This window comes from Octopus bimaculoides, chromosome 8 (genome assembly GCF_046866305.1).
Source record: "Octopus bimaculoides isolate indiv1 chromosome 8, ASM4686630v1, whole genome shotgun sequence".
Lineage (NCBI taxonomy): Eukaryota > Metazoa > Mollusca > Cephalopoda > Octopoda > Octopodidae > Octopus > Octopus bimaculoides.
This window is the reverse complement of record NC_142935.1, coordinates 82,195,262-82,220,530: the sequence shown is the minus strand read 5'-3', so window position 1 is coordinate 82,220,530 and position 25,269 is coordinate 82,195,262. Positions and strand designations below refer to the sequence as shown.

At 35.9% G+C, this 25,269-nt stretch overlaps 1 protein-coding gene across 3 annotated transcripts in view; it reads right to left on the bottom strand.

The window, feature by feature from the left end:
- The window catches only part of LOC106878501 (polycomb group RING finger protein 2), a 390,185-nt gene that overhangs the window by 135,608 nt on the left and 229,308 nt on the right, over positions 1 to 25,269 (bottom strand). For all 3 annotated transcript variants that reach the window (XM_089356713.1, XM_089356712.1, XM_089356711.1), the window contains one exon: positions 12,039 to 12,158. In XM_089356713.1, coding sequence (XP_089212839.1) covers positions 12,039 to 12,150 — 112 coding nt within the window. In that variant the 5' untranslated portion in view covers positions 12,151 to 12,158. The remainder of the gene's footprint in view (positions 1 to 12,038; positions 12,159 to 25,269) is intronic.

Sequence of the window (25,269 nt, the reverse complement as noted above, 5' to 3'; positions counted from 1 at the left end):
CTGGCCAAAACAGTGGTAGATGAAGAATATGGCTATATAAGAGAGAAAACTGAACAAGAAATTGATGAAAGATCACTGAATCATCCAAGAATAGAAGCCGTTGTGTGGCTGAAAATATGCTTTAGTTCATGGAAAGAAAGCATTTTACAAATGAAGAAAAGAGATTCAACGTTTAAAAAAAAAAGGAGCTTCAACGTTTAAATAAAACAAGAAATTTGGATAGAACGAGATTAACAGTTCGAAATTGAAAAGCTATGAAAAACAATAAAATGATTGCATAAATTTTTAGCGAAAATCAAAGTTTAGAATATAACAGACATAAGTGATATCTTATACAATGCAGCTTCTCTCGCTGTAGAAATCCTTAAAGTCAAAAGTCGGGCAGAAAAAAGGAACAAAGACCTCCAAAATATATGCAGACAAAGCATCAGACATAGACAGGATAGTAGGGTAAAATACGAGATACCAAGTAAGACAAGCTTTTCAGAAACAATGAAAGGCAATTTTACCAACGATTGAAAAAGGAAAATGAACATCAGAACAACCATTTAAACACTGAATCAGTAAGGAATTTTTGGTTAGATATCTGGAATTGAAAGGTTGAACACAGCACTGAAGCAGAAAAGTTACGAGAGTGTAACAGGAAGGAGGTGAAAGTCAAAGTCAAAGTAAAGGACAAAGTAAAAAATTGTGCTCAAGAATATTCTAAAGTAGAAGCTTCTAGAACCAATGTTGTTAAGAGGTTCTGACTTAAACATATAACAAGAATGCATAACTTGCATGCAGCCGTTTATATACACCATTATATACTGATAATATAAAAAATTAACTCCAGCATAGATAACAAAAGGAAGAACAGTGTTAAGATTGAAGGAAAAAGAGCGGGCAAGGCAGTCATTATAGGCATGTCACACGCGTACCAAGGCTTTAGAAATTGCTGACTGGTATCAAAGTAGACGAATTGTATAGCTTTTTTGTGGGGAAGGAAAAAACTGTAATGAGAAGAGAAGAATGGATGCAACAAAACAAATGAAGGGAAAGGCAGGTTCATTGTATATCGCTAGAATGAAACTAACTAAAGTTCGGATAAAAAAGAACTTAGATAATGATTAGACTGGCTACGAGAAAGCACATACCAGCCTACTGGCGTTTGGAGCACCTTAAGATCCTCAGCCCGCACGTGATCAGCAGTTTCTTTTTTAAGTCTCGACGTTAATCGGGAGGTAATGTAAAAATCCAGAGGAGACTTGCTCTCTCTCTCTCTCTCCATTACTTTTTGTAATGGCGTTTATTCATTTGACAAAGACATTGAAAAAATTCAGATCAGTTAATAAGAGTTTTTATGACCAAGGAGAATACAATAATCAGCTATATTTAGATAACCAGGATCTTAGTCTACAGATTGAGACATAAGTACGTAGTTTTAATTATTAAGAGAGATCAGAATATTCAATTTGATGATACAACCCCTCTCTCCCTCCAGCTGTCACATTGTGGATGTGTCTCTGGGTTGAAGCGTAGGAGAGTCGAGATTGTGTATATATCTACTTGCGACTACATAGGCACCTGAAACAATCAGCGAATCACATATCATATAAGTTACTATCTCAGTATCATAGCAGACTCAACAAGTATTGCCTATATTACTTTCTCATTATAACAGCAGAAGTCTCATGACAAACGCTCTACATGGTTATTATGCAAAAATACTCAATAGATAAGAGAAATATTAAAAGGACACGAGAAATAATGAAACAAAACCTGTGAATTAGATATGAAACAATTTTACTTTAAAAAAAATGCTGCATATATATATATAGGCGAAGGAGTGGCTGTGTGGTAAGCAGCTTGCCTCCGAACGACGCATGCGTTGTGAACTGGTTTGTTGCTTCCAAAGTGAAAAGACATGAGCTTTTAGCCCCGACAAGTGAAAGAAAAAAGAATAACAGAAAGTCGTTAAGGTAGGCGTTTTTTGAACTTCGAGCTGGGTGGGAATTTATTTTGTGTTTTCTTTTTTCAGTAAATTTCTGCCTAGCTCTGGGGCAATTTCGTCTACTCTTCGCGACTTTAAATTGTTGCTCGCTTTGGCGTGCAAAAATGTTGTGTTCCTCGTTTGTCGTCATTGATAGGCGTGTTCGAGTCGCCATAACGGTATTGAGGACGTACTCTAAGTCACTCGACACCATTACGGTCTTTCCCCAAGTTGAAATTGAAAAAGATTTGGCAGAATATCTGCCAACTATTAAGTTTATGGCCAGGGGTGTTAAGTACGGAACGGTGTGGTTGCTATTTGGCACCCCTGAGGTGGCACGTAAGTTTCCGATACAGCCCTTACAAGGACAAAACATTCTGTTTCTTCCCACATACTTTGGGAAGAAATTAACTAGAGCTTGGGTATGTGGGCTGCCACCCGGCATAAAACATGATTGGATAGAGGATACTATCCGCCAGGGTCTATGTGGCAGCGGAGCCACGCTCCTAAACGTGAAAATCCTGCCTACGACTGATTGGGTTGGGTCAAAAGCTTTTTTGACCCTGTGGACCCAATCAGCCAAAGATCTGGTTTTCCCAGATTTTTTAAGGATGGCCGGGCACAGTTATCCGCTAATCCTTGAAGGACGCCCTCCCCAAGTGTCACCTGTGCTTTGAGCCTGGCCACATTAAGAAAAACTGTCACCAGGATCAGAGTAGGGTCCTGGAGCAGTTAATAAAAGTAGTTCCCCCGCTCCCCCACTGGAGGGAGAGACGGAGGAAGTCGAGCAGGTGGAAACCTCGAAGAAAGGAAAAAAATAGAAAGAAGGTGGGCGACCATTGTTCACAAAATAGAACAGACAGGGAATCCTTGGCTCTGTATAATACTCCAACCAGGTAAATCCAATAGTCAGGGTTCTTCTCGCTTGTACTCCAGTTAGGTAAGCTGCATAGTGTAAAATCCACAGGGTATGACTTTTTCTGGTGAAATACGCTCACCAGTAGGTGGGCAACAATGGTTGCCCAACGAAGGCTGCGGGGGAGGAGTAGGACCTTCCGGTTTAGGCGGAAGTGCCCCCTACTCCCGTGGCCCCCCAAAAAAGGATAAAAAGGAAGAACAGAACACGGTCGGCGCCTGATAGCGCACCACCGGCGTGTCCCGATGCTTCATTGGTGGGAATTGTGCTACCAACAGAGGAAGGCCTGTCGGTGGGAATTGTGCCGCCGTCAGTAGAAACTGTAGCCTCGCCCTATGAGAAGGAGGAATTCATAATCCTATTCCACAAGGGAGGGGCTGTCCAAGAATTTGTCAAGAAGTTTATTAGGAAAGGTCGGAGTGGAGGGATCCTCACCTGTACCAAGGACCCTGATTGACCTCCGCAGGTGGCTGCAGAAGTCGTGTGGGAAAGAGACTTGTGCAGGGTGATGGATTCCTTCCCCGAGTATGCATTCCGTTCTTTGCTGAAGTGGCCCGATCTAGAAACATCGAAGTGCTTGAGTGAAGCACTGAGTCTGGTCGGGTGAAGGCGGGGCGGAAAAGTGTAAAAGGACGAGTACCTCATATTGAAAGGGCATGTAGCCCACGAAAAGAAAATTGTAAGAGGCTAGTGCCTCATTTCAAGGACATGATGTAAAATGAAATTGTGAAGTAAGAGGTTTATAGCCTCAATTTGTAAATTTATGTGTAAATTTATAAAAGAACAATTTTTTAGAGAAGCAGAGTTCGGCGGACAGCTGCTGTCTTCTCCCATTAATATCACCGTGTTCATCATTCATATCATCTCATTAATGTGTTTGTCCAACCCGCAGCTACTCTGTATACTTCCTTTATAGCAAATAAAATGAAATAAAGTAGCTTGCTTACCAATCACATCGTCCCGGGTTCAGTCTCGGGCCGATCAAATCCTTGTGAGTGGATTTGGTAACTGAAAGAAGCCCGTCGTATTTTTTTTTCTCCGTGTTTTTCTCCTTGTCTCCGTATTCTTTCTGTTGAAGAGCGTAGCTCGAAACGTCAAAGACTTTCCGTATTCCCGAGCGTCATACTAATATATACTTTTGTTATTTACACCACCTGTCCTCGTCTGTTGTTATTTTTTGTATAATCTCCCATATATATATATATATATATATATATATATATATATATATATATATATATATATATATATATATATATATATATATATCTGTTTGTGTCTCTGTGTTTTCGTCACCACAATCACTTGACAACCGAAGTTGGTGTGTTTACATAGCAGTTCGGCAAAAGAGACCGATAGAATAAAATAGAATAAGGTCGATTTGTTCGACTAAAGCGATGCTCCAGCATGGGCGCAGTCAAATGACTGAAACAAGTAAAAGAATAAAAGAATATACATACCCCCAGGTCCAAGATATAAATTCAAATGCGCAGTGATAGCAGAAATAATATAATTTATAACATATTCACCGAAGTAGAGAGGGTGACAGAATCTTTCTTGCACATGACCAGTACTAATTTTATTCATCTCGGAAGAATGAACAATAAAATCTATTGTAATTCTATTCATAAAGGAAGGCTTTAGAGGAATATTAAGTTTAAATGAACCCTAGTATTTGAATGGGGCTTTATTCTATCGCCCCAGATAAGATGAAAGGCTAAGTTTATCTCAACGTATTGTGATCTTAGAATGTAGAAGAACGAAAACCAGTTTGTTGACATCAATTCAGCTCTGCTATCTATCGCCTTACTCAATGCAAAGTGTTGAGCGCAGCACTTGACTGACACTTTCCTCTCTCAGTTTAATGCTCAACAAGGGGATGGCAATTTTAGTCTAGAGTAAATTATATTCTGAAAACAAACTTCAATTGTATTCAACGAAATGTAAAAATATTTCTTAGTCAGAGATCAAATATGTATTTATTTATCTTTTTTTTTTTGTATTTCCACGAACATAAGAAACGAGAAATTTAATACACATATAGCATAATTATTATTTGAAGAAAAAAAGACTAAAGCAAAATTCTCCGGTGATAAATATCGTTCTTTGATAAAAGTTCATATTTTAAAGTATGTTTAGAAATGTATTATAAAATGGGATCTCCTTATGTGTTATACAGTCGAGTAAACCTTCCTACATACACTTTAGATTAGTATACGTACAAAATTAAACGTCACTAAGTCAAAGGACTGAAACAAATAAAAGAGTATACACTCATTCTCACATATGTTATACATGCATACATATATATATGTGTCTGTTCATGCGTGTGCGAGTCTGTAAATATCTTTTCATTGGAGACGCATATGCTGCGCTGAATGAAATATTGCAGTGTACAGATGTATTTAACATGTTCGTGCACATTCGGACATGGAGAAAACACTATTATGCCATGAAATACCGTGACGGAACGCATGAGTTTTTGCGGGGTTTTATGCTTCATCACATGGGTATACCTACTCGCCTTTCACAGCTACTGAGAATCGTTCGATGTTATATTAGAAAAAGCAAACGGTACATTTGTTGATGTTCGAAAAACTTTTTAAAATTAGAATAAACTAATTAGGTGACATCAACGGGTTCTCCGGACTGCAGGTGTATTTACTCCTATTGTCTATAAGAAGAATTTCTTCTCTCAAGACAACTTATCCAAGACAACATATCCAAATATAAACGAAAGTATGTATGTGTGTATGTATACAAGTTTATGTATTTGTTTTGCAAGATTCTTGGTGTGAAAACGTGTATTGTAACAGATATTGTTACACATGTACAAATTTTCTCTGCCAATTAAATACACAACTATCTATTTGATCGTCGCTTCATTTTTAATTCCTATTATTTTTAGTTTATAAGTTCTTTCGTCACACATTTTGTAAACTCATCTGTAACTCTCTGTTCCATGTGTCTCCTCTGGTCCTGCTTATTCCATTTTGTCATGTCTCTCTCTCTCTCTGTATATATATATATATATATATATATATATATATATATATATAATACAAAGAATATATATACATGTATACACACATATATGTACATACTTACATCTACATGTGTATATATATGCATATCAGGGTACAGGACGTTAGAACAATGAACTACAGACAACGGAACGAACACATAGGAAAACGGAAAGCCACTTGGAATATTCCTTCATCAGCTGTCTCTATTCTAACCTGACGTTTCGAAGATATGACAGAACGTACTCTAGCATAGTCTCTTCCTGAGTAGTGGATCAACCCACTACACAGAGGATTCCAAGGTGGCAAACACAAACCAAGACAGGAAAAATTGGACAGTGAAAACAACAATATATATATACTCTTTTACTCTTTTACTTGTTTCAGTCTTTTGACTGTGGCCATGCTGGAGCACCACCTTTAGTCGAGCAAATCGACCCCAGGACTTATTCTTTAGAAGCCTAGTACTTATTCTATCGGTCTCTTTTGCCGAACCGCTAAGTTACGGGGACATAAACACACCAGCATCGGTTGTCAAGCGATGTTAGGGGGACAAACACAGACACACAAACACATACACACATACATATGTATATACATATATACGACGGGCTTCTTTCAGTTTCCGTCTACCAAATCCACTCACAAGGCTTTGGTCGGCCCGAGGCTATAGTAGAAGACACTTGCCCAAGATGCCACGCAGTGGGACTGAACCCGGGACCATGTGGTTGGTAAGCAAGCTACTTACCACACAGCCACTCCTACGCCTATATATATATATATATATATATATATATATATATAGATATGCAGGGCAGGGAATCATCAATTAGTAATAAAATTAATAATTAACAATTCTGCCGGGTAGCTCAGTATGAAAAAAACCTTCTTCGGTAAAATTTTTATGATTATATATATATATATATATATATATATATATATATATGTAAGCATACATACATGCATGCATGCATACATGCATTCATACATACATACATACATACATACATACATACATACATACATACATACATACATACATAGAACTAAGTGTTCTTCCATTTTGTAAGAGTTAGAGTGCCCAAGTGAGTAAGTAATGGCTCCGGCAATATATATCTTCAAGCGTGACGTTTGTATAAGTATAAATGAATGTATGTGTATGTTTATTTCTTCATTTATATATATACGACATAGTTAACTATATGTGACAAATTAATGAATGCCTAACAAAGGAATATATTATCAAACATTCCAAGCAGAAAGAAGAGAAAAAGTTGTTTGAACAGAAATAAAACGTATACGATCTGGATTTAATAAATAAAAAGGAAGTAAAACTTAACAAATTTAAGGTTGATAACAGATCCTAAGGCCACTCTGACTCTAGTGAATAGAGTTTTGTGAATGTTTGAATTCCACAGGTGCCTGATAACATTAAATCATGCTTTCATTAACATTCAGATTGGATTAAACTTTGTGTGGAAGATTCTTGCGTGTCTCTCGGTAGAAACAATGCTGATACATCGAAAGCATATCATTTCAGTAACAATTAATCGATATTGATGATTTACTAATATATGCATATTGATAAACATATCCAAATGAAAATAATTCATAAAGACCGGGCAGCGTTTAACGTGTTTCGAGAATAATTTTACGTACAGATATAATCCTGCTCTCATATATTTTTGCAGGTGTGTATATATGTTTAACTTCGAGTAAGATGATCTTGAAACCTCATGAACTTTATGGGAAATTATGAAGATTCATTGAATAAATTTGTTTCACTTTTGAAATAGATTTACTAACCGTAAAGATATCCGTATATTTCCTCAAATGTTCGACAAACTCAATTCCTACTCTTGAGATTAACGTGTAAGCAGTAAGTATACAACATAAACTTGCACCCTTGATGCAAATTCCGTTCCCCAAACCCCGTGACATGATGTGAAAAGGACCTTTGAATTACAAGCGCAATCCATAAAGAAAAGGAGAGAAGAATTACTCTCAGTACTTGACTGGAACTTTATTTATCGACTCTGAAAGGATGATAGAAAAAGTTGGATACGGCATAAATCAGAGCGTAAAGAGCAGAAACAAATAACGAAAGGCATCCTTTTCGTTGCTCTAACAATTCACCAATTGGAAGTCAATGAGGAGTTTTATGTTCTTTGTTTAGACCCAACAGGGATCAACTCAGCCTGTTAGCTTTCCAGATCAATACATTCCTGTATCGAATCCGTTGTAGTTTTGATTTGATCAAGTGATATTGGTGTTCGCCGGTTTCTTCAAAAGATCATTACCGTAAACGAATCTTTCTGGTGCTGATTACTCTTTAAATGAAATGGTGAGTGTGAACCTCACGTACACAGTAATCTTGTGAGGAGCAGCAACACTAAAGTATAAAGAAGCAAAACTACACAATTTCTAAATAAACGGAATATTCAGCACATCCATCAAATAACCCCCATCTCACTGGGAATGAATTTCACTTCTATATATAACGACGCTTGGACGTAAGATGACTGGATAGATAAGAGATAGAAAAACTAGATCCAGAATTTAAATCAGCTGCAAGAGTTTGAAGGCTCCATTGTAAATACCTTAGTTTTCCTAGCAGTCAACAACACAGCAGATCCTTTGAAATCAACACTGGGGTCAGACAAGTGTTGTATCTATGATGAGATATACACAAAGTACTTCATCTCAAGAAAAAGGAGCGAAACGCAATTTTCTTTAAGTCTGCTATAAACGTAAACAGCATTAACAATTTTACATGTTCGCCCAGGGCCTACTCTTGCATCCACTTTCAAAATAATGCGAAACAGTTTCATGGTGCAAATATTTTACTTTCACTTTTGTAGAAATCTGTTGTAGTTTGTGTAAGTTTGCACTTTTGTATCTTACTGCATAACTATACCACGTTTCATTAGAAATTACAAGAAACAATCTACATCGTTACTACTTAAAATGGACGGCTCAGAGAGCATTCATTGAAAAAGGCCCCAACGTTTTGTGAGAAACCTTTTGAATTTTAGCATATACTCGATAAAAATGTTGTAAAAGTTTAGGAACTGAAGAGATTCAGATGAATTTGTGAGGAAAATAGTGATGCAGTTTCACGATACATGTTGAAAATGATGCGCGGTGACGCATACGTCAGGTATTGAAGTGATCGCAGAGTAATGCGAGATAAAGTGTTTAGCTCAAGAAGGCAACGCAACACCTGGTCCAGGGATCGTTAGTACAACACCCTAACTACGTGGGTTAATACACCTAAATTCGTTAGTATTGGCTGGGTATATAATATTGAATTTACAGCACGTTGAAGCAACTTACATCTGTCATTTTTTGGTAGTATACTATATGTATTCACACACAAACACACACGCACTCATACACACACACACAGAGAGAGAGAGAGAGAGGTACCCAATCCAATATTAGCTGTAGATCGAACCCAGGGATGGTTCCAAGTGTAGCAAATGTATAAAGAACACAAATAGGGATCGAAATTCACAACTGTTTCGGGATCATTTTCTTGCTATATTCTTCGATTATATCATGACAAAACTCCGACATTTTTTGGTGAATTTTAAACATATTAACAAATAAGTCAGAAACAAAAGTGATTAGTTGACCACCAATCATGATGGAACAAATGAAATTTTGAGAAAGCTCAAGAGAATTTATTGGGGAAGTTGCTATGTTACTTATAGCTTTGGCCGGTTGTTAAGAATCATGTATGGTCGCATAAAATAAATTAAAAATAAAGAAAAAGCAATGTCTATCCGAGAAGGTCATACAGGTAAGACACCATATTAAAGGGTTAAAGGGGCACAGACTGTCACCACTCTTCCTAGAAAACATACTTATATACATATCACATATTTTGATATATTGACAAACATATATCTATACACACCCTGACATAGACGTACATACATAGATACATACATACATACATACATACATACATACATACATACATACATACATATATAGGTATGTGTGAATGTAAATTTAAATTCATAAAACATGATTTCAGCAGTTTTTTTTTAACATAAATAAAAAAATAAAATAGATTCGAATGCTTTTTCTTCTATAATTTTTTCTATAATCTTTTCTCTGTAATTATTGGAATAAAATTGAACCGAAGGTATTCACCCCTATCCAAACTTCCTTCTTATTTTCTTCCAATAGAAAATCTAATGTGAAGTAGTGGAATATAAAATCAAATGATGTATAGAGTTTTTAGCTCCATAACTTTCCTACTGAATTAAAATGCCGTTATAGTCTATTTTTACCTTATTCTTTGTGACTTTTTCCAAATTGTTCAAGCAATATATTTATAGTATGGCAATTACCTGTCTAAGGGTTCCCTTGTGGATTATAGTTTTAATCAAGTGGTAAGAAGGTTACTTCATCTAGTGTGGACACAACTTTTGGAATAAAAATATACCTATGAGTAACGTGGAGATGAATGGCTGTTCATGTCTCTTTGTTGGAATAGATAAATTGACTGTCAGTAACGTAGTGTTAAAATGAATTTGATATACTCCTGTTCAGTATAGTCTTAAATATAACACTCGATGCGGAGGCTGCACAGAATCGTACTACTTTATACAATTAATAACCAGATCTCGCAGGAAAGGGCATACTGGATAATAGTTTGAACGTTACACAATTTTAAAGAAAAAAAGGGCACAGTTATGGTTTGGTTAGGGATATAACTCCCTTATAATGGGGAAATAGGAGAGAAGTCTTGGAGCCAACGATAATGTTTCTATGCAGTCGATCTATATGCCAGAAGCAGCAGCCAAATTTCCCTTAAATCAAATTCTGCTATATTAAATAAAGACATACACTATAGATACACACGCGTGCATTTGTGCACAGATACAAAAAGTAGCATGGGCAAAATGCATTTAATCTCCTCAATCAAAACTGACCTGGAACTAAACGACAACAATTCATAGTTATCCGTGTCGAAAATAAATCTTATCTCAGACTGACGCTCCCAATATTTTTCCAACGTTAATTTCCCTTCAGGAACACACTAGTATCGCCCTTTAGTGTAATGTTAATAATCGATATTATATTTCATTGTTGACTGGAAGACAACACTTCTACGATATATTCCCGACTGTAAAGTCTGTATAGATACAATACACAAGACGAGTTCAGTTTGTGACATATCTATTAAATATTATAATTCAATAAAATATGTCATGGCTTCATTTAGCCTTTAATATATCGATGTAATAATGCATATTTCCAAATGTATATAAATTCACTTGGAAGTGTAGATGAACAGTGACGTGAGACAGCAAATTATTCAAAAGACAGTCAACAATAAATTTGACAGAACGAAGAAAACATTCTTTTTCAGCATATACATAGTAATGCACGCACGCACGCATGCACACGCACGCACGCATGGACACGCACACACGCAACCACACACGCACGCACACACAGACACAGATACAGACACAGACACACAGAGACACATACAGACACACACACACACACACACACACACACACACACACACACACACACATACACACACACACACATACACAAAGGCACACAGAGACTAAAACATTAGCTACAAATATGTGTTATAAACTAACCACAAGCAAAAAACAAATCCAGTTTCCAGGTTCTTAATTTTCCATCAAATATACCTGTTTAAAATATTTGGATATACGCCTGTAATCATTCGTGCATTATATATCCCACACACGCACGCACACGTGCACACACACACGCGCACACACACATACACACACGCAGAGGTGTACATATGAACAGAATGAGAGCAAAAGAACAAGAGAGAAGGAACAAAGAGAAAGAAAGAGATACTATGGTTGCTTAAATTAAACATTCTACTTCTTGAAGTACTGAGTACTTTATTTTGTATTTGCATACCTCTTTCATATGAACACACACAGATACACACAAACACTGACAAACACACAAATACACGCAACACAATCGCAAACACACAGACACACATAGACACACAAACACACATAGGCACACAGACACACATGTATTAACATGTGTCAGTGCGTAGTATATATAAATATGTTGAATAAGTATATAAACTGGTTGTACTTACAGGAATGCAAACATTCTATAATTGTTGTGGCATCGATGTAATATCCACCACATAGTATGCACGTTAGATGGGGATTTATCTCAGAGATTTTAAGCCGGCCAGAGCGGTACATTTCCACAACTGCAAACAAGAAGAAAAAAACAAATATTACATATTTCAATGAAAAAAGGCAGTAAAACATACAGATAAATAAGGCTTCCTTTGGCTAAAATTTTGCAGTAAGTCCAATAAAGCCAATGAAATGTATTCAATAACAGGGTAAAACAGATGGAAAACTCGACCTCCACGAGGATTGAAATACAGGTTTCCATAAAAGCTATCGTTTCTACAAGTGAGCCTATATTAATGTCCAACCTGGAAATGTAAGAAACGGTTAAAGCCCTGCTGGTGAGAAGGATGGTAAAGAAATCAAATTAATGTCTCGTTAGAATAAGAAGAGCGTGCGAATGATAATAATCAGAGAAATGTATTAAAAGGAATAGCGTGTGACTAAAGCGGTGTAGTTAGGATGCCAGTATGCGTGGGCAGACTTAGAGAGAACTGAACAAAGATATCTAAGAGACATTTTTACAATGCGCGGAGACAGTCAGATTCTGCAATTCCTATAGAAATCAGTGCCTGGTGTGTTTCTCCAAGAGATTCTCCAAGACTGCAAAAGAAGTTATCGCTGGATAAAGATCACATTAATTGGCCTATCAAAGTGTATATATATCAAATGTGACACATAGATGGCCATTTTAATTTGATACTACCTCAATTACATGTAACGCTTTTATTGTGTCTGTCGACAACTCGCAAGGTCGGTGGATGTTATTCACTGTTTTCCATAAATCGGAAGCGAAAGATCTCGAATAGGCACCAGGTTTTTAAACACTACAGTGGGATGACATGACTGTTTATATATATACGGAAAGATTCTCGTCGGTAAGGTTTATAAGTGGAGGAGTTTAGGTCTAAGGAAACATCATCTAAAATTCAACGTTAGGCAGATTAGTAGCGACTGTGATTTTAAGGCCTAATTGACTGAAGGTAGAGGTAAGTTGTTTCCTAAATCTATCTAGGGTGTGACCATGTCAACCATGGGAAATACCCAATTCCTCGTCTCGTTATAGACCAACGTGGTGAGATGGGTGCTTTGATCTCAATGTGTTTAATACAAAGAGACCCACAAGATCGCAGATGTCAGCACCATCGTACGATCCCATTGAAACATTGAACAATTCATCATTATCGGACTTTTTTTTACTCATGCTAATCCATTACTAAACTGTAGCGCTTTCTTCGCTTGCAGGATAAAGTTCAGACCCATGGGGTCTATATCAACATGGACTTAGCAAATTCAATGGCTTTATCAAGTAACAATCGCGATATGAAGGGAAAAAATATATAATGTTGAACTGAGTAAATCTAGCACTATGCTTATGTTCTTGAACCAATCTATTACAATAAAACTGTTATTCCATTGTAGTAGATTAAAAAATACTAAGAAACATTAATAATAAAATTAGAAAGACAACTAGGCTGGGGTTTGAAGTCGAACATCACAGCACACACAATAAAGTGCAAAATAGTCGAAATTTCCACACCATATGTTAACGGATAAAAAAAATGTAAGCTTTGCCTAGCCGAAAGAACTCAGATTTTATTCAGATCTAAGAACTCTAATATAATGCTGAATTCTAGATCGGAAGATTTCAGCGGTTGTAAGCATATGACAAAAAGTTCCTGTTGACGAAATGGAAAGTGTCAGCCTCTCCAGATTAAACAGTTTACCGCAGACTCGAGGCCACTATCTTTTCAGCTTTATATTTTACAGTCTAAGGGGAAATAACTCCAATCACTCCACTAGCGTCTTTCTGTTTTCTTTTTCGTTTTTCGGTTTTTCAACCGTCCACCTTTCATATCTACTTCTTTCTCGGTTTTTCTCGCGCTTTCTCTCATCTCGTCGTCCTATTTTAGCCTATTTTACCACGTGGACAGTACCTGAAGATTGAGCTGAGAGACCAGAGCTGTTGAAATATACTACCTAGCGTGCTTTCATCGCATGAAACTACTAGTAGCACATAAATATATATATGTGTTTATTATATGTACATAAACGTAGAACAGTGGTATTTAACCTAAGGTAAGCATTTCGTAAGACACTTTGTCCGGTAAAATCTTAATGCGTGTTCATAATTCTGCCAGCAGATACTTAGACACTGGTGTCTAGACCTTATTTGGTTTCCTCAGTAACTAACATTTCTGAACATTCTGTACGAAGTCGAAATCTACCTTCTAATATAGAAATCAGAAAACGAAACGTTCACTGATTTATGCAGAAACTGATGCATGCATACATACATACATACATACATACATACATACATACATACATACATACATACATACATACACACATATATATGCGTGTATATACATATACATTTACACTTATCTGTCTATAGCGAGAAATTTCTCCATCACAAATTATAGTGAATGGCCATTCTTATAGGTTCGAATTTGCCTCAAGTACTATTACTGCTCAATTCAGGACATGCAATGCTTGCCACAGTCCATATCAGATGTTATAACTTGAAAGCTTTCTGAAGTCCTGATTAAAGACCATGGCCAATTAACTATATTGATGTCTTTGTGGCAGAGACACACGAAGTGAAATTGAGCATCTACCAAAGGTAATGGGAAACAGAAGTTCCTGACACAGCATTGTGGAATCTCATCCTGTTTATGGCTACTTGAAAAAATGTACATGCACGTGACTTGCCTCATTTGCTACTCTCAGATTCTTGACAGAGAGATATGGAAGCTGAAGTGATAGAATACGTATCTTGGCTATGTTTAGGCTTGGCGGAGCACATTCATTTCGAAGATGGACCAGAGCTGAGTTCTTCCAGGAACATTGAATAATGGACAGGCAGAAAAAAAGACGAAGAGAAAGATGTAAACCTGTGCAGGCCAAGTATTTTATTTATTGACGATAAAAGGAGGAAAGGCAAAGTTAACTTCGGTGGGATTTGATCTCAGAGAACCGAGAGCCGGAACATTTACGTCAAAGCAATCTATTCGGATCTAAGGATCAGACGCTTAATGTATAAATATCCGCAGACATACAGTCTCTCACATACATAGTCATAGGTGTGAGTGCGTGCGTCCATGTGAGTGTGCGTCTGCGCATGTGTGCGTGCGTGCGCGCGCGTATAAATATTTGAGATATTTTAGACCTCAGAGGAATTTTAAAGAATATAAATATCCACGCTATACGTTCAATGTATCAAAACAAAAATAGTGGGTGAAGGAAACTCTTGACGAATCCCTTTCACATTTTGTCATTTGAAGTAATGTAACACGAGATTCCTCACTCCCCCCAGCTCTACTGAAAGTATCATATATTCTAAATGAAATTATATACAACTCAGCGTAAATCAGAACTGAAACAAACGTAAATGAAACTTTGTCAGTGTCGTAACAGAATTCAATGAAAATATCGGTTCAAAATTTTGGCACAAGACCAGCAATTTCGAGGTGGGGGTAGAGGGAAACCGATAACAACGACCCCAATACTCAGATGGTATTTATTTTACTGATCCCAATATGGTGAGAGCCAAAGTCGTATTCGGCAGAATTTGAACTCAGAACGTGAAAACAAACGAAATGCTGCTATGCATTGTGCACAGCGTCACCTTAAATTCTATTAAAATATTGAAATAATGATTAGGTAATCAGTATAAGATGCTTGGCACACACATACGCATGCATGCACACACACACACACACACACACACGCAAACACACACACAAACACGCACACACAAATACACACATACACAAACACACACTGGGGAAGGAAAATTATATCCATGTAGTGCATTAAATGCAATTTCAATGCCATTAACATTTGAACACAGAATATAGAAGGAATATAGCAAGATAAATCACTAAATCACTGTATTTTAGGATTTAATCGCAATATATAAAAATTATTCTGATGCAAACGCTTTTCTTTAAAACGTATTTCGAAATTAAACAGATTTGTTGTGAAGAAATCTTATTAAAAGTTAACATTCATTTTCGCATTTCCTTCTTGGTTATAATGCAATATTTCTTTGAAATATGGAAAGTAAAAAATAAATGAAAAACATTTGAAGACCACTAGCTAATTATGAATGAAACCCACTGACAATATCCATTCTTGTCAGCTTCCTCAGAAACAGCATCTGTCAGTCATGCGGCATCCAATCTTATTACTAATGGTATGGGTGACAAGATGGGACAGCAACTTTCGTAACAGTCAGCAACATTAAGCAGGAACCTGGTGAAAATTTCACGTTATACTCTAAAAATTTCAAGAAGCATTAAAACGAACGAACACTAATTTCCACATCTGACATAATCTAAAACTATAAATAGGTAAAATGAAAGTCCAGATCTAAGGCCAAAATTGTTGGTCTGTGCGCGCAAGATTATAGTGACGGTGTGAAGGTAATGAGTTTATACAAGTTTATATTCAGTGGGTGGGTCAGAAGTGGAGTATATCCACATGTACTGACAGTTATATATAAAAAAAGATCTAACTTTCTGATTGAGGTTCATAATTATCAACGTCAATGAAGACTGAATCTGGATTAACATGTGCTGAACGTCTAGCAATAACTATTATTGGTTCCATCACGGCTTACCTGAAACTGTTCTCCAATCTAGTAGGGATTAAAACTACCGATTCGTTTTGTTTCTCATACCATGAGAAAATTAAATCTTTTCTGCTACAAGCACAAGGCCAGAATTAACTTCCTTTCTCTTTTGTTTCGTGGGTGAGGTCGAATTACATTCACCTCATTGATCAACTGGTACTTATTTTGTCGACTCCGAAAGGATGAAAGGTAAACTCGATTTCGGTGGCATTTGAACTCCGAATGTACAGACGTAAGACATGCCGCTTAGCATTTTGTCCGGCTCACCGCTTTAGAGAAACTTAATAAGAAGAGTTATTAAAGTTTATTGCAAAGTATATAGAGAAGGTGCTAAATGAATTACTTGGTTTAATTAGTCATAATATGAACCAGCATGGTGGTCTTTGAGTGGACATTCCATCACACTTTACCATTTAAAAAAACAGAAAAGAGAATAAAAAATGGTAGTCTCAATTATTCTATGTCACAAAATAAGATATAAATGTCACGGTGAAGAAACATTTGACTGCATGTTTACTAGATCAGAATTTTATTGCGGCAAAGCAACAACAACAACAAAAACAAAGACGACGACTTTAAATATTTAACTTTTTATTTTTTATTATATTTGAAATGAATGCAATCATTAAATTTCTGTTTTGAGTTTATAGTTAATTAATTCATCAATTTAACTAGAGCAAACACAATTTAAGAATTGACATTCTAAAAATTGACAGCTTCGATTAAAACTGATAAAGGGAAAATAGAAATATAAAACGAAAATAAAGAAAACTTGTGAAATTAGGAGTTTATTTAGTTTCATATGTTATCTAGTATATATTTATTTATTTATTTAAGCCCCAGGTTCTCCTAATTAAGCAGATAAAAGTATTTCAGCCACCGCGATACCAACTGTACGATTATCTCCCACAGCGTTATCTAATGTCTTTTTGAACTTTTAAGACAAAACAATGTGACCAAAGGTAGATTTAGCAGCTATTTCTAGCATGTTGAATGATCATGTAGAACTTCCTACGGAGCACACAGTAATTTAATTGTTTAACAGCAGATCAGAGAAAAATCGAGCAGATTTATGATTAAAGGGATTATTTTATATATCACGAAGATTACACCAGGTCTTTCCTTTTATAAGACGATGACGTGTGCTTTGATGGAATTCTGAATGTAATTTCTAAAAAAAGAACTAAAGAGAATCAGATTTGTAAATGTGTAGCAGTGAACTAAATGCTTTAAATTTACTTTTCATTCATCCTAGAACGATTTTAAGAAATACCAGTAGTAGACTGGGAGGCTGATCTATTCTATTCAAGTTTTCCTGTCATAATTAACCTTTGCGTGTTCAGGTATCTGAAAAATACATTCGACACAGATTTGAAAGGCTATGTCTCTAATTGACAAGCAAAATGTTTCTTTATCTTATATATTTATTGCCAAGGTAATATCTGTTAACATCAGGGTTACAAATTACAAACACTATTTGCTTACAAATAAACAGAGAAAGAATTCAGTATTGATACACGTATATTTTATCTCATATTCAACATTGCATTCGAATCACGTGACGTGCTTGGAGGCGCCATCTCACTGACATATATCGCACTTATTTACAAATGGTAAAATTGATCTTGATGTAGCTTCTTGACACAAACAGATACACACGCTTGCTTGGGACACACAGAGCACAGAAGCAAACACTCCCATCTATCACCATCACAGTCGAGAAAAGATCTAATTACTAAAAGTAAACAGTACAATCGCAAAAACAATTAAAAGAATTTAAAATAAATACACGCACATACACGTGTGTGTGTGTGTGTGTGTGTGTATGAGCATGTGCGTGCGTGCGAGTGTGTGTGTGTTTGTGTGTGTGCGTGCGCTCGCGCGCGTGTATGTTTATGATGTTTGTATTTTATATAGTTACAACTTGTTTACAATGTCAGTTGCATACGATGGCTCTTGGCTTCAGAAATTTTGATATATCGATGAGGAATTCCTTTAAAATATAGGATGAAATTATTTGACTTCATAAAGCAAGTAATGGCTTGGTGCTTAAGAAGTTTGGTTGGCAATAATGTAGTTCTGAGTTGAACTACATTATTTGGCACACTGGGGAAGATCAAACCAGAGCTTGTGTGTGAAATTGGATAGACGGGTATCGTACACGTTCTAAGCCGACGTTCTGGTGTCCATAGTGAAGGTCAGGCAGTTGTAAGCAATTAGATCATGCTTCTTGTCTAAGGATATAGCATAAATCTTGCTTTGTCTATGTAAAAAGTCTTGCGTATTACTCTTCGCCTCTCACTGAGCCTCGCCATATTTCTCAAAACATGCTTAAGATTTTTGTTATAAAAACAATATCTGATGCAAAGCGGAATATGTGTTTTATTTGATGGAATAGTTGTGATGTTGAAATTTAATGGTAGATTTATAGAGAAAAGAAAATCCATATATTAAATCAAAAAATAATATATCAACATACGAATTTTGTCTGACTTTCTAAAAGCAAATATACAATAAAAAGCTTTCAATAATGAAAAGATCTGGCGAAAAGTTAAATGCATCACAGGATTATATATATTTTTTATCAAGAAAGAGTTTTCGTATTGTCTAACATTTAAATATATATGAAAAGATGTGGTGTCTAGTATTTTCTTAAACTATGTGTAAAACTTTTTAAATTGTTTTCAAAAGATAGATCTCCGCTTCATGTGTTTCGAGGAAGAATTATGCTACAGCTATATTGAAAGCCTATAGATAGAACTTCATCAACCTGGTGACACATAAAAATTGTTATATACCTTCATTGATCTGCGTGACCCAGTAGTAACATTACAATGAGATATTGTATTCCTACACGATCCCATTCACCGTGCATATAATTAAAAAGTGAATATAATTGAAAAGTGAAGAACATTTAAAAAAGTATCCAGTATTCTATATGTATGAAAACACGAAGGTGATAGAATCGTCCGTTGGTAATGAATGAACTTTGCAGGATAACTATTAGACTTCATTTTGAAAGTGGGGCAGTATTGAAAACTCGACTAAAAGAAAGTAACGATCAGCATATGTTGAATTTGACAGCTGGAAGAAAGAATGTAATAGAACTATTTGTTCCTTTGGTGCATGTATCCTTGACAGTTAAAGAAAAAAAGCTGAAGAACTGTACATCTATCAGGTTTTCGCATCATTCTTGAAAAAGTATGTCAGACTCATAAATCAAGTGATTCTATCCAAACTTATGATTAGAGCCAAAGAGAGAAACATAAATCAAACATATCGAGAATGAACTGCGTTACCTACGTTTATCAGAGAAGTTTAAGGCGTTATATGAAATAGCTTTAAGAATCTTAACAAACAGCGAAGCACATTTCAGAATTTATTTCAAATTACATCAGATTGGTGAAAAACATGTGGTTTCCCTTGAATGTTACAAGGAGCATAATATGTCCAAGTATTCTTTTCTGTCTTGCCTATCTTGGTCTTTATATTGCCAGCCTACAAAGTGGGCTTTATATGACTACTCAGTTAGCTAGAAATAATTCAAATCACACTAATATTTAAAAAAAAAAAAACCTCAAAGAAATAGGAATAAATTACTTTGAGTAAACTTTTTCTTAAAATATAACACATGAAGGTCATGGCCGGAATGCCTTTGGTCAAAGGACTGCAACTATTTTAAATTTGTTTTTGTCATTTTAGATTTAATAATCTTGTTAAAACTGTTCTTTTGTCAATTCCCTGACAACATTAGAAAACTCCGAAACAAACTTAACAAAACACCATTACGTAGCACAATAAATCTAGATTGAATGAGCAAATATAAAATACGCCTTCTACCCAACAAAAAAGAAACAATGAGAATGCAAAAAATAACAGCCAATCAGCACTGGCTTTTATTGAATTTTTGTATTTTAGTCTCTTTACAAACTATACACATATAAACCATATTTTTTAAAAAATCTATTAAATTCTTCCCAAAATGTTATGTTATATTTTCCAGAATTTTAAAAATATGCTTTCGCCATTGTAAAATCTTTCGTAACCCGCCATGATGAGTTCTTCCAGCATTGTCATTATGACACGAATGCTCGAAGTCGTCGTAATCTGACCGTAATGCAAGACTAAGTGTATGATCCCCCTTTGACAGAATTCAGTGACGATGGTTGAATCTCTGCATAACTCTTAAATTATGCCAATAGGTGTATTGAGATTGAGACAAAGTGGAAGCAATAATTCACATTAACAGCATGGCCTTTTGCTGAATCACCTATGACCGCTCCAGTTCATAACAATAAAGAAAAATGGGAAAATGTTCTACCAAGTTTCTATGAAAGTAGTTTGGTTACAAGCTACATATAAAAGGATTATTGCAGAACATCTACTGTCTTTAAGATTGCTAATGGAAGAGGTTAATATTGCTAAAGCCCACTACCACATGGTTCTAAGGTAATCGTTGAATCCCACAAAACGTTCGACCCAGCGAATAGTTTGGGCATGAAAGAAATGGAGTGTGAGTGAATCTGGTGGTTGAGATCACTCTAGAAATGAAATAGATAGAGGAGACGCCATTGACTGGGACACATATCAAACAAATAAATTTCTCGGGCGAGAAAACTCGTGCCTGAAAGCAATGTGTGTGAGCAGCATAATAAACAGTTGAGCAAGGGAAGCAATCCTCGAGCATATTGTGTAAACTGGAGATAGCCATGTTGTAATTTCTCTAGAAAGTAATGTACACTGTACTTTGATCGATAGCAAATATTATGTAGTGGAGCTTGAGTGATGTCACTGATCGTCATCAGTGAAATATTTTTTGGCAGAGCTTAAGTTATCCATTTCAAAATATACCTAGTGGCATAACGAAGTCGTCGGTACCTTTGCTGGTGTAAAATACAAGTTGTATCTTGTTTTACCTACAAAATATCGGGGAGGATCGAAGAAAGACAACGCAGAAGAATAAACAAAGAAAAGCCGACACCCCGACATTTAATAGAGTTAATGATTAGATATTTCAAATGGATTTGGAAGAAGTAATCGTGTTCTTAAGACATGTTGCAATAACAAAGCAACTGGTCTTACTGCATTGTGTGACTTTTGACAGAACACTTCAGACTGATGAACATATGGTACCTTCAAATAGCAATATAGAATGGGAACATGAAAGAGAGGGAACAACTAATGTAGACTGCTCTGGCTATCTTAGTAAATCGCGCGGGACACAAAGATGGCTGGGTATGATTCCGGGAGATATAGAATGTAATGAGATTGTAGCAAAATCTACAATGTCCAACCAGTCTGGCAATGAACATAGGAAGGATAACGGACCCGCCAATCGTGAAATGGAGATGAAATGTTTTCCTAGCGATAACGGCAGGGATATGTGAGATGAGAGTAAAGGGCAAATTCTCATGAATAGTAAAACATAAAAGTTTCAGCCATAGATGAAATTGTTGCAGCTGCTTCCCGAGTAGCTGTATGAATATGGGTAAAGAGACATCTTTACTAGCTGGACCAAAAGTACGTAAACATTTCTTGGTAGTTTTAATGCTGCCTGCCGCCGCAACAGGGAACAGCACTTACGGGAGATGTAGACATTGTTGGGATATCCAGTGGAAAGCTACTGAAGAGAATGTCCCGCAGAGCAAAATGTATATGAAATACATTCACACATATACACGCATATATATATATATATATATATATATATATATATATATATATATATATATATATATATATATATATATATATATATATTTATAGTGAGAATTCACAAAAAAAAAAAGACAAAGACGGGTGATGTAGACAACAAACAGATGTATTAGTTTAACGCTTGGGAAGTCTTTTTTTATATATATATATGCATACACATGTGTGTATATGCACATGAGCGTTTGTGAATATATGTAAATACTTGTATGCATATATTATATATATACACGCTCACACATGCCTAATGTGCATATGTATATACATGTGAGTTTGTGTGTGGTGGGTAGAGGGAAAATAATCAGGAAAATAAAAAAAAGCATTTCGTTCGGCGTTCCTGTAATTCAGTCACCTTCTACTCACTTACAAAATAATAGCAAGAACAACAACAATAATAACAACAATAATGACTTCAAATTTTGGAACAAGGGCAGCAATTTCCTTATTCGGGGTAAGTCGATCACATTGCACCCAGTACTCAACTGGTACTTATTTTATCGACCCCGAGAGGATGAAAGGCAAAACGATTTCGGTTGTACATGAACTCAGAACATAAAGATGGATGAAATACTGCGATGCATTTTGCCTGGTGTGCTAATGACTCTGCCAGTTCTAATAATAATAATAATAATAATAATAATAATAATAATAATAATAACAATAATATCCTTTCTAATTTTGAACAAGGTCAGTAAGTTTTAGGAGAAGAGGTTAGTTGATTCTATCGACTCTAGTATTCTCTCTTTCATGGACGGACTAGATGTATTTCTGTTTAAGTGCGTGTGTATATGGATCGCTGAACGAGCACACGTATGGAGAAACACTGAGTGGTAGCGCAGATTGAATCATTAGGTGTTTCATATATATAACCTCTGCTACATGAATTGTGTACGCTTTGTAATCATTTACATCTAACTATACACACGCCCGCGCACACATATACACATGCGTTCTGATTTGTATGTATGTTCATGTGTTAGGTTGTGCTTTTTGTAAGTGTGAATGATATGTTTATATATGTGTATATATGTATAGTATAAATAACTGCGTCGTAGTTAGATTGTATCAAAATGTAACTGATACAATTTAGCTACCACAGGAGGCATGTAAGAAAATAGAGAGAAGATAGCAAGTTTGGAAGTATAAATATCGTGTCGAATGTAGAATATATGTTACTAATTAAAAAGCCGAGACAGCGTGCTTCTGGAGAAATTGTAAATAAATTTACATGCATGCGCTTAATAAACATATATTTAGACTCGCTGTATACGTAATCCCTATGATAGTGACAGTGTTTTCTCTGCAGAACGAACGAGTTTCTCACGCTTTACAAGAAGCCCCGGTGGTGCTTACTTCAGCTGAAATACAATAAATCCACAAATAGAAGAAAATAGTGACTGTGCTGAGAGATCCCTGGGATATGAAATACACTGCCTAAATACCAATCTTGAGAAATTAGGCTTCTCAAAACCAGAAAGGAAAATGCTGATTCGAAGACTATAGATCGAAGCCATCAATGAAACTTCAAAAAATCTGTAAAACTTTTCAGAAGTTTATCCTTTAAGTATATAGAAACATGTTTAGACATGCAACTATATGCATGAGAATACACGCATAAAACAAAGATTGAAAAAAGTATTATAGAGAGATGGAGTAAATAAATAGGGTGTGAGGAAGAGGGAGAGAGAATGAGAGAAAGAGGGAGAGGGAAGGAGAGAGAGAATAGAGAGAAAGACGTGGAGGGAGGGCTAGGGAGAGATTCAGCAATCATCCAGCCAGCTAGACATGGTAGAGAAATTTAGCGAAGCATGGCAAAAAAGAATGAATGAAGAAAAAACATTACGAGTGGAAGAGAGAAGGAAAATGAAGAAAAGGGAACTCTAAGACAGTGAGTGAAGTAGAGAAGTAACTTAATAAAATAACAAACAAATGAGAGTGAATAAATAAAGTGTGTGTGTGTGTGTGTGTGTGTCTGTGTGTGTGTGTACGTGTAGATAGTTAGTTAGTTAGTTAGATAGATAGAGAGATAGATAGAGAGATATAAAAGAAAACAAACAAATCTGCATATATAACATACATACATACATACATACATACATACTCTTCTGATGTTGAAATTCCAAGGTTAGAAACCGACTCTTTCTCTCTATTGGCAAGAAATCTTGAAATAAACTGAATAATGACATACATACATACATACATACATACATACATAGAAACATACATACATACATACATACATAAGAATAACATAATGTGTTTCCACCAAAAGTGGTAAAACCGAAATGCATTTCACCACGACTTGCCAAAGATCTGTTCCCCATTAAACTAGGTAGACTCTCAGTCGCATGCTGAGGATTGAGAATAACTGAAAGACAATCTGGAATTATACACTTGGTGGGTCTGCTTGAAATAATTATCTTCATTTCAGGACTCTAACGATAAGTTTTCCCAGAACGACTATTGAAGATCTTTCTTTTTGTACCTATGACTGTCAAGGAAATTCTTATCTAGCAGAACCAGGAAATTTCACCCTCGGTTAGTCTTAATTTTCCGAGAGTCAAGGGAAGCGGTATGAATCGTATTATGTTTCCCGGTCTGTTCTGGGCTTATGAACGTGTGTTGGTGCATGAGATCATATGTTTGAATTCAGCATTTGCTAGAGCCTTAATGTAATAAAGAGTCACCTTATCGAAGATTTCTTTAGAGGAGGTGAGGTATTCTTTCTTGAAGTAATATTGCCTATAAGACTTCTAGATAGAATAGTGGGGTGGCAAGATTGCCTATTTATACCTCTAAATTTCTCATTGGGTTTGTAAATATCGAAATGT